Here is an 11,355-nt window from a genome sequence, read left to right as displayed (position 1 = left end):
GCCGTGGTGGCGTTATAATGTGAAGGTCAATCCCACTATTCGTTGGTAAAAGAGTAGCCCAAGAGTTGGTGGTGGGTGGTGATGACTAGGTGCCTTCCCTCTAGTCTTACACGACTAAATTAGGCGCGGTTAGCGCAGATAGCCCTCTTGTAGCTTTGCGCAAAATTCATAACAAAACTTGTTCTTCTTTTCCAAGTCTTCCGGTGGAACAGCGGTAAGTCTTCGGAAATTCTTATAGAGTGAAATAGACTTGTCAACTTACACGACATTTTTTGCGCGCTAGAACATACGGTATAGCCGTCCATAATTTTGAACTACTCACTAAAGACAATGCAGCCAGCTAACAGAACCCGCCGCCACAAGGGCTTTCTTCAGCTGTTTGAACTACACAACTGGACTTATTTCACTTTTATTGCGCGCCTACACCAGAAAGTGTGTTTAGCGGCATCATGTGTGTGTGTGTTTTTCTTATAGCAAAGCCACATCGGGCTATCTGCTGTGTTCACCGAGGGGAATCGAACCTCTGATTTTAGCGTTGTAAAAAAACAAATAATTATAAAAATAATAATATTTGCCATTACGATGTTTCTTTAGTTTAGCCCAAGTATTTGTGCAGGCAGATCATCCTTAATGTTGATAGAAATGTGATGTTTCCTAGCTATATGTATTGGCTTCTTGAAACTTTTGTTGTTGTTGTCAAATTAACTCAGAGCCAACAACAAAAAATATACGTAAACCTCAGCTGCAAATAATGATGAAAATATTTTGAAAACTTGATGCGGGTAGTTGGTTTCTTTTTCTCTCGTTGTCGCATGCCAAAAACGTGCGTTTGGAGCTTTAATGGGTCCATCTTTTATTTTGTTTACATTTATGAGGCACACTTGTAGATCGATAAGGAAGGAACAAAGCTATCGATAGGCATGTACTGATTGTTCATAATAAAGAGAGTGGGGCTACATAAGCCAGGGACAACAAAACACGTTTACTTTGAAAACCAACCTACACACTTTCCAAAGTCAGAAAAAAATGAACGTGCAATGTTGTGTGTATACATTTATATATATATCAGTGACCAGTTTATTTCGAATGCAAAAATTGTTTGTGCAATATATGCAATTATCACACTCAAATATTAATGTAATCAAGTCTCTCAACGAAGAGGAGTGGCACAGCGGTATGTCTGCGGACTTACAACGCCAGAATCCGGGTTTCGATACCCGTGGCGGGCAAAGCTCAGATAGCCCATTGTGTAGCTTTGTACTTAATTACAAACAAACCTGTCAACGAAGGAGCTTGAAAACTCATTCTTGTATTTCTTTGTTGCTCAGTGCATTATTTATATGAAGGTTTGACGTGGATTTTCGTAACAGTTACATGTGTTTTTGACATAGCCAAAGTAAAACGATTCTTACACATACTCCTCCTACAACAACAACAGAAATCAAAGATATTTAAATTTCTGCCAGTGGTAGTTTACTGTCAGTTTACATCTTTGATTAATTATATAAGTTATAACTTCCTCGTATACTTCAGCCATCAAGATACATCTTATAATACCCCACATTTGGTGGTGTTTTTTTGTTAGTGTTGCCATTTCCACTGCGTTTCATCTGGCCCATAATATATTGTGACACTATAAGGACCATAGACCATTTAGTTATTACTTGTTTTCTATGAAAGTTGATCATAGTACAGAAAAAGTACATTTATGAACGAATGTTTATTTCATAAATGATGTTACTGCCCTCTCATCTCCTTTTATCTGCATAGTTTTGTTGTTTATTTTACTTGTAAACAACATTAAAAATACCTGGTTTGACTCAAAGAACCCAACACTGTCACATCAAATAATCATCTTGCCTGAAACTTTGTTAACAAACACTCTTCGTAATTGCCATTTCGTATAATTAAGTTTTTCTTATCTCACGTCGTACCATTCCGTATACATAGTTATATATAAAGTGGCTTCAGTATTGTTACACAAGGACTTCCACGATAACGCAGTAGAAGACTGTTTTTTGTTGTTGTTTTTTTTTTTCAATTATAACTATTGACTATAAGTCAGACAACTATTAGGATTCAGATATTTACATCTACGTTTTATATGTTTTAGGGGAATATGTTGATTGAATTAAGCTAAATAGACTAAACTCCTTCTGGTATTTCTAGCAAATCCCACAGCAATTTGACGAAAATAATAACTGTTAATTATGTTTTAAACATAAACTTTAGGTGATAGTCGTCTTGGTTGTTTATTTATAATGATAATAATAATATAAAGGTATAAAATCGAACACAATTTTACAATAAAGGCACTCTAAGCGAATATAAATTCGCGAATATGAATTTCCAAGTATAGTAAATTGTGTAATAATAAAACCACAAATAGTATGATCAACTACTTCAAAAAAATGTCCTTTAAGTGTTGATTTATGTAAGGAGATACAGGCTTATAATAGTATATATTTTTAACGTTAAATCTTAAACTAGAATATGTTTTCATATTTGCCTGATATTTCAGTTCATTACATTGGCTTACATACTATCAGATTGGCCCCCAGTGGCACGGCTGTATCTGCAGGCTTACAATGCTAGTAAACGGGTTTCGATACCCGTGATGGGCAGAACACAGACAGCCCATTGTGTAGCTTTGTGCTTAACTTGAAACAACCAAACAAATACTGCCTGGCCTTACAAATTAAACTCTATTTAATTGGAAAGTATGGCTTAAGATAATAGTCTGCTACTCTGGTTTTATTTATGGAAAACACTTTACCTAGATAATTTTAATTTGAATTTCACACGCGTTTTAAGTTTCAATTCAAAATCATTCAGTCGAAACGAAGTCATTGTAATGTGTTTTAATTTTTAGTGAAGTGTTTGAAGAAGCAGCTGTTACTTTTATGAAACTGATGTAATTACCGTTTCTGTCGTATTGTCTTCTTTAAAACCACTTTTGTGGTGCCTTATATATTTAACATGTGAAACTTGAAAAGCCGAACTATTACGATCAAGTAAAGCAGCGAAAAGGTGTTATTGTAGTTTGAAGAACTAATTACCAGTGTAATTGGGGGTGTTTAACTGGCGAATCCATAAGGTTAGAACCTAACCCTACAGATGTGGATTTAACTCTATTGTCGGACACCAGGACAAAGTTTCGGTAGTATTTGTTCATCTAATTAACTCACAAATATTACTTTTGTTTTTCCATTGGTACTTAGGAAAATGGAATGTGTCAAGTGCTTTGTTTTGTGAATTTGTAATACTGCTGTTGTTACTAACCTTTCATGTCACCCCTTCCATACCAATCGAAGGTGAAATAGTTACCGAGGGTGAACAGGAAGTTCCCTGCTATAACACCTTGGACCCAGCAAACGCCCCACAAGGAGCACGCACGTGTGACCCAGGGGCAGCGACCTGCTTGGAGAGCTGGACGGGGCCCAACTTTGGTATCACTAGCTTCGATAACATTTTCTTCGCCATGCTTACGGTGTTCCAGTGTATCACGCAAGAAGGCTGGACGTCCATGTTATACTGGGTAAGAAAGTATTCTTAATGATAAAACTTGTCCTTACAAGGCTGTTACAACGAAACGTTTGGTATGTGTTGCATGCTTAACTACTGCGCTACATATTTTTTGACATATTCCCTTCGGCATAGTTGTAGCTCAGAATAAACTTTTATGAGGGAAAATATTTGCATTTTGTTTTCTATATTTTATACAAGTCATCTGAGTTAAGCCGAAAGTCCATTGTTATTTATTACCATTACTCATCACCATGATTATTAACATACAGTTAAACACACATCCATAACAACTAAAACCTTCTAGAATTAAAACGCACTTCCCTACAACATCAAAATGGCACGTTACTTTTCACCATTCCGTTATCCTCCTTGTAATGTTCGTAATACTATTTTACAGAGAGAGGATGATAAAATTGTGAAAAATAATACACATGGTGTTATTTTGATAATGCAGGAGAGTGTTTTAACTGTAGAAAGTTTTATTGTATGTATATTTATTAGTATGTAAAGGAAAGAAAAACAGCGTCGTTAAGCTAACATTTCTGTTAAGGTAGCTTAGGAACCATTTTCATTGCATGTTATTAATAATGATTTCCCTCTTGTATCATTACAAGGAAACCCTTGCCTGATTAAATACGTGATGAATAATGAATCCTGTTTCTAATTATTCTAAATCAATTTACGTATTATTAAATACTAACTTAACGAAAGTTTTTGTTCTGCTTATGGCGTTTAGTAAGTCAGTATTGACGTTGAATGTGATAATTAAATTAATGTAGAGCTGAAAAAATAACACGGACTTTTGTCATACGGTAAGAAAAACTTGGAAATATTATAAAAAACACGTCTTTAAGAAGTTAATTAATGATACAATCATTCTGACGTCTTTAGGAAACAGACACACAAAACATCTTTGTTGTATTTGCTTCCATCTTTATTTTTTTAGACAAATGATGCGTTAGGTAGCACATTCAACTGGATCTACTTTGTACCTCTCATCATTCTTGGATCGTTTTTTATGCTCAATTTAGTTCTTGGAGTTCTAAGCGGGTAAGTGATTTGTTCTCTGTTATACAGAACATACTGTATTATGGAAATAAAGTTATCTGCAAGTGTTTTTTTCCCCCACATTCCTCATAATATGTTACTTGCGACTAGAAATCAGAGGTGTGTAAAAAATAACATTTCAGATTTTTGTGTCCGTATGACATACATTGGATTTAAGAAAGTTTTACACTTGAATATTTTGGTTTGTTATTCAGTGGCTATTAATGTCACATTGAAATTGTGAAAAGTATTATGTTTGGATTTGTTGTGCGAGAGAGTATTAGTGGGTAAGTGGAACATTACATTACCGAAGTGGAGATATTATGTGCTAATTTGATGAACGTTTGAAGCTTAAATTTAGCTCGTTCTGAATCCAGATTGTAAAGAATGTCTATAATACAACATTATTTTACTTACGAGTAATGTTTAGAGAATAATTTTTACTACTATAGTAGTAAATATTACAACTTGTTTTCAGTTGGTAACTATAAACCAGTTGTAAAATCTGAAAAGTTTCTAGAAGTAATAAACTTGTTCTTACTGGATGTAGAGAAGAAGAAGAAAAAAAAAACAATCCTCATGTTGGGGGTTCTATTTTAGTTCCATTTGATGGTGTTAGAACAGAATAACCCATATTTTATTAGCTTAGTTAATAGATTTATTACAGTTTTTTTTTAAGGTTTATCAAATTAAATTCAGATACTTTCAAACATGCCTACTACATTTCATTAGTTTCTTCCAATAATAAACCTCAGTTTTGATATGCTATTTGGGAGTTCAAACTTTATAAAATGTTTCACAGTGAATTTGCAAAAGAAAGGGAAAGAGTTGAAAACAGACAAGCTTTTCTAAAGCTTCGACGTCAGCAACAATTAGAACGGGAATTAAATGGTTATGTCGAATGGATATGTAGAGCAGGTTAGTGCTTAAACTCCCATGACTTCATTTTTACGTAGTTATTATTACTCTGGTTTTAAATAATTTTTAATTTAATGCATTATCAAGTAGAAAAATAACATTTTTTGTTCTCGTGTTCCTTCTTGTATAAATATATGTGTGTATCTATTTGGTAACCTCTGCTTATAAATCATGCTAGTTCTTTATAACCATGACATCTGATTATCTATTGATAGGTTATTCAACTTATTTTACCACAGTTACCGCGAGATAAACGTACTTACTCATAGAAAATATACATATATGGCAGTGTTGCATGATTATTGCTTTGTCTGTATTTAACATCAACTTTAGTATGTTTCCTCCCCCCCCCTTAGATAAAGCATGCACCCACCATTAACGAGCGGTAATACTAGTCGGCAAGTCGAGCGTGTAAAAAGTAGCATTCTTGCAGTATGATCATTGCCCAGTTTTCATTGACATAAGGTGATTAACGTGTCAGACTATGGATCTAAGTGTCCATGGCTCGCGTCTAATTGTCGAAGAAAAACACACTTCACACTTGGGCGCGTTATAAAAGTGACGGTTACATCTCACTGTTTGATTAGAGTAGCCCAAGAGTTGACGATGAGTGTTAATAATTAGATACCTTCCCTCTAGTCTATCAGTTAAAAATTAGGGACAACTAGTGCAGATATTCCTTGTGTAGTTGACTGATATATGATAGTTGGCAATGTCACTGAACACATTCTTGATTTTCTACGAATGCGTTATAAGAGTGAAATCAAACTCGTTGGTCTGCTTAAATCTGTAAAAAGCCCTTGTGATGGTGAGTGATGCTGACTGGCTACTTTTCCTCTGGCCAGCAGTTTCAATATCAGGGTGGGTTATATACCCGAATTCTAGGGATCGTTTAATCTATGTGCGCATAACGTGCCGTTCAGGTTGAAAATACCCACTAAGAAGAGAGATAAAAAAAAAAGAGAGAGTCAAGTGTGAATTATTTTCTCACAGGGTCTTTCTTCTTTAACTCTTCAGAAAACTAGCAGTTAAACATCTGTAAAGAAACACCTGGTTATATAATAGTCACTATTTTAATTCCAAGTAACCAAAAATGGGGGAATATTAAACTGACAAGTAATATTCTAAATAGGGCCATGTTTGTGCATACATTTGACAGTCAAGACTTACTGTAGAGAAAAAGGACAGCTGTTTGGATCTGTACGTTACTATAATAATAATCCAGAATCAGTGCTTAGGTCTTGTTCACAGCAAATTCATTAAGCGTTTTCTAAAAGTTCTAAATCGAAATATTTACATTCACTCTGACTTAAGATCATCTCACGATGAGTTATGGTAACTTCGGTCAACTTCCTTCAATTTTGCTAAACACTAAACGTTTTACGCGATTTAACAACACGGTAAGTTTCATGCAATCTTACTTGGAGAAGTAAATGTTAAATATTACTTTTCACTTTTGTTAACTTGTAGTTTTAGGCTTAGCTCTGAACGAATTGGTATATATAGTAATCTATTTATGTTGATATTTTCTTTAAAACAATAAGAAGAACAAATAAGTGAACATTTGCGAATATAGTCTAATATTTTTAAAATCGCATAGCTGGGTTTGTTTATGAATTTTAGATTGTTATTCAAACTTCTGCCAAGCCATTTAAGATTATTTTTTTAAACGACACGTGGTTCAATTTGCTCGTTCTTACAGAGGAAGTTATCCTAGCGGAAGAAAGGACTACAGAAGAAGAGAAGTTGCATATTATTGAAGGTGGGAAATTAAGATAAAAAATATTTGACTCGTGAATTTTATTATATTCTTAGTCGTTTTTTAATATTGTCTTCATGATGTTAAAGGCTCATTTTGTATTTCAATATGTTCATCTTCCTCAGCACGAGGGCGAGCAGCAGCCAAACGAAAGAAGCTAAAAAGTATGCACAGTAAAAGTACAGATGACGAAGAAGAAGAGATAGATGCGGATGGTAACGTCCAGAAATATTGCTAAAAAATAGATAGATGTTAAAAAGTTGTAACGTTGAAAATTTTTGGGATAATTGATATTCCATTTCTGTTTATTTTTGACATAACTAACTTGTAATTTGGATATTAATCTCTTTAAACTGTTTATCATTTCCTTAATCTCAAAAAGCATTTTTTTTTTCTTTTTGTCAGCTTATTCTCAAGTTATACGTATAGTTTCTGAGCTTCGTTTAGTATATAAACAAATAATTTTTTGTATTTAAAATGACATTTTCATTTGCGAATCAGAATGTATTTCAATAAGTATTTATTATGTGCACGAAGGTCGTGTGAAAAGTGAAGTCAACATTCTGGGTTGTTTTTTTTTATATCTTGCTTTTGTTATTCTGATCTTTGTTAACTAATATTCTCCCTTTTCTCTTCTTTTGCATGTTCTTTCCTGGTTTTTGCACAACGTCTTTTGTCCTCTCAAGCCCCCACAAAGACGGGTAAACTAAAAGGTACAGAACTGGGAGCTTGCCTTCCATGACGAGAAAGTGTGATTGTGAGGGGTAAAGCGCATAGAACTGTAGCGTATATAATATATCAATTACATCAGTCTCATAAAGAAATTACAAAAGGGGAGGTCAATGATTTCGTAATAATCTCCAATTTTTATTTCTAACTACGTTTTTTTCTTTTATAATAAGTCATTCAACCACTAATGTTAAACTTCAGGAAAGCGTGTCTTAATGCTTAACGTACTTTGAATTCGAGGGCTCACGAGTCGTGTCTCATAGCTGCACAAGTGTGCTATGCTTTTGTGGCCATGGGTGCGCTCATTCGGTCAGACAAGAGTTGGTGGTGAGTACCGTTGATTACTTGCCTTCCATGAAATCTATCAATTCAAAATTAGTTTAATTTTATGCAACAATAAAAAAAAACATCTGTTAAGTATTACAAATTTGTAAACCTCTCTAGTTTGGTTGAAATCATTTGCTTGACGAAATATGTCGTCTTTCTTTTTTTTTTAGTTTTATTTTAGGTTTTTCAGTCTTCTTGTAGGACTCGTCGTATTTTCAAAATAACATCTGCGTTATCGATAGCCACTTGGGCATGTTTATAACTTGTTTGAGATTTACTGATCCACAACTATCTCATTAATAACCTCGCGACCTTTTTTCTACATGTTTTAACGTTTTAAAAAGTATTCCACATGTATTCCCTTTAGATTTCTCTTTATTGGAAGCTTTCGTCTTATACGACATTACTTTTTAATGAGTTTGATAAGTGAAATATCTTATGTCTAAACTAAATTTTAAAGTTTGGAAACCATGGAATAATACTTCTTATTACCAGAAAAGTTTCATGGTTGTCGATCAAGTTAAGAGTATTATTTTACCAGTTTACCTGGGTATCTCCACTTTAGCTGATTCTTGGTGTCCTTTTTGTTTCTCCCTGAGTTTTTGCGGAAAGAGGCCAAAGCGTTAAAAGTTAGTATTCGTTTTGTTTCACATATTTCTCCATGTGTCGTACTTTAAACATTATTTAAGGCTTACAACACCTGCATTTAATTCTTCGAGATGGTCTCTAAATAAAATCATCCGGTTTTGGTGGCTAGGAACCCCAACTTTATCATTTGAAGTCATTCAGTTTTGGTAGCCAAGGGCTACCCTGCAGCTCAGCGATAGGCTTGAGAGCTCATAATGCTAAGAATGATAGTTCGATACCCATGGACAGAAGTAAGGTAGCTCAGTGTGTAGTTTTATGCTTAAAAACAAGCAAGAAATGTATCGGTAGCTTTAAGATCACGATAATAAAACAAAATAATGCAGGAAGTTTTTTTCTTTTTGTTGTGAAACAACACAACGTGACATTAGCTGAGCTGTACACAGTTATGTATTTAGAATAATAGTCATTGACCTCTCCTGTGAAAAGTTAGTTCCTGACACGGAAAAAATGCTAAATTTATCCTTAATTAGATATTTTACATTTTAGTAAAATAGCATGAGTGGCAACATTGATATTCTTGTTTAATACAGTAAATTTTTGATTAGATGAACTAATTACGCAAAATGCCCGTTCTTGATTGTTTATTGTTAAACTTGCTGTGAGGAGACCTACAAGAATATATATAGTATCTCGCTTGCAAAAATGGCAGACTTGGTGAAAACATGTTTGAGTTACTTTAGTGTGTATCATTTTTTAACGTCGCAAAGTTGGATAATTGCACTTTAAAAGAATGGGTTGCTTATGCTAACATAGAGATATATCTTAGCAATTGCGAACTGGAGCATTACGGGTGACATGTTGAGCACTTACATGTGGTTTAGAGCGACTGTTTGGCATTGCAGTGCCATAGCCCTCACTTTATGAATGGAAGTGTTGCTCCCGATTGACACGAGGTGTAACTTCAGAACCCTTTTCTGCCCTAAATATTATTATGTGTGAATTTTCCATTTCCATGAAAAACACAGAAAGTTCTCCTTTTCCAAATGTTTGGTGCTTGCGAAAGAGAACCATTTGACCCAATGATCCATTATGATAAAGCTGGCACATCTTCTGGTATCTTAATAAGATAATAAACAAGGATTTGAAGTTGACGGAGGTTCACAAAATATAAACTTACAAGCTTACAACCTTACTTCAAAATCAACGGCTATATCATAGAAAAAAGAACTAAATGAACTGGAATTAGAACAGTTCCATTCAACCACATATCTGTCAAGTCCTCCGATGCAACTTCAATAAGATTTTGCCTTTGATATATTTATACGCGATATCAGAAGCTAAAGGTTCGTGCAGTGGGAGGGATCTATGAAACGTTGGGCTAAGATTAAGCGCGCCTTCTTTTGGAGAAACTTGTTACAGTGGAAATTAGAGTATCAGATATGTGTGAGTAATCATGAGACTGACGATAGAAGAAGCAGCTTCAAGGGCATCGCGAAATATCGTTCTTATAAATAGCGCTTAACTTCCAGTTTCTTAGTCAACCACCACCCTAACGTATACAAGAAAATAAAAGCTAAAAAATCATTGAAAAGTCCCACAATCTCATTCGATTAAATTAACATAGCCATGATCATAATATCAAACAAGTCAGTAAGTATATTAATTCTAGGTAAAGTTACTGTTTTACGTTTTATATGAAGTAATTATACAAAACTGATTTTTGATAAACATTATTTTGTTATTTTAAACTGTGTTGTTTGGAAAAGTACATTCGCTTTGCTCTTACTGAATTGTTCATAAAAGTGATATTTTCTTAAAATACTAAATAAGCTAAAACTACCCTATCTTTATCACAGTAAAAGGTACTTGTCTATTCTCTAATTCACTCTAACTTTCTGATATACTTAGGGTTTGTAAGGGCTTCCTACCTCAAGTCTAAAGTCAAGAATAAAGGAGCGTGCAAAACGTTTTGGCGAGCAGAAAAAAGATTTAGGTACGGTTATGTACACAACGTGTTACTTAAATCGTAATATTACTCGAGTTAACAAATCTAGTTATTTTCAATTTTTGCAGTTCTTGTTCAAAACTGACGATTTAGTTATTCAACCAACTATCGTAAGTGGTGGGTATTTTTTATTTAAATTTATTTATACCTAAATATTTTTGAAAGAAAGTAACCTGCTAAAGTAATATACACAGCGTGATCACAAGTAAATAGACACCACCTTTTCAGAAAAAAAAATGACATTTTTCAGTCATATTCACATGAATTGATATATTTATAATTTAATCAATATCTAGTAGATCTTCCTTTTGCTTCGTGGAGTTCGTTGATCCATTTGGGCATCGTGAGAATCATCTCGTCAATTTTAGATTGTGGGATTTTCGCCCACTCTTGCTTCAAAACTTGGAGTAGATCGCTCTTCGAAGTTTTTTTTTTTTTTTTTTTTTTTGTTTTC

The 11,355-nt window shown here is 34.0% G+C and overlaps 1 protein-coding gene across 9 annotated transcripts in view; it reads left to right on the top strand.

The window, feature by feature from the left end:
* LOC106457898 (voltage-dependent calcium channel type A subunit alpha-1-like) overlaps window positions 1-11,355 on the top strand; it is a 200,037-nt gene that overhangs the window by 97,958 nt on the left and 90,724 nt on the right. For 5 of the 9 annotated variants that reach the window (XM_022383973.1, XM_022383967.1, XM_022383970.1 and 2 more), the window contains exons 7-13: window positions 3,315-3,538; window positions 4,475-4,578; window positions 5,378-5,493; window positions 7,196-7,255; window positions 7,378-7,467; window positions 7,939-7,965; window positions 10,805-10,889. In XM_022383973.1, coding sequence (XP_022239681.1) covers window positions 3,315-3,538; window positions 4,475-4,578; window positions 5,378-5,493; window positions 7,196-7,255; window positions 7,378-7,467; window positions 7,939-7,965; window positions 10,805-10,889 — 706 coding nt within the window. The remainder of the gene's footprint in view (window positions 1-3,314; window positions 3,539-4,474; window positions 4,579-5,377; window positions 5,494-7,195; window positions 7,256-7,377; window positions 7,468-7,938; window positions 7,966-10,804; window positions 10,890-11,355) is intronic. The other 4 variants (XM_022383971.1, XM_022383974.1, XM_022383975.1 and 1 more) reach the window with 1 other exon arrangement.

This window comes from Limulus polyphemus, unplaced genomic scaffold (genome assembly GCF_000517525.1).
Source record: "Limulus polyphemus unplaced genomic scaffold, Limulus_polyphemus-2.1.2 Scaffold389, whole genome shotgun sequence".
NCBI lineage: Eukaryota > Metazoa > Arthropoda > Merostomata > Xiphosura > Limulidae > Limulus > Limulus polyphemus.
Note: the sequence above shows the minus strand (reverse complement) of the source record. Positions and strands in the feature narration are given on the sequence as shown.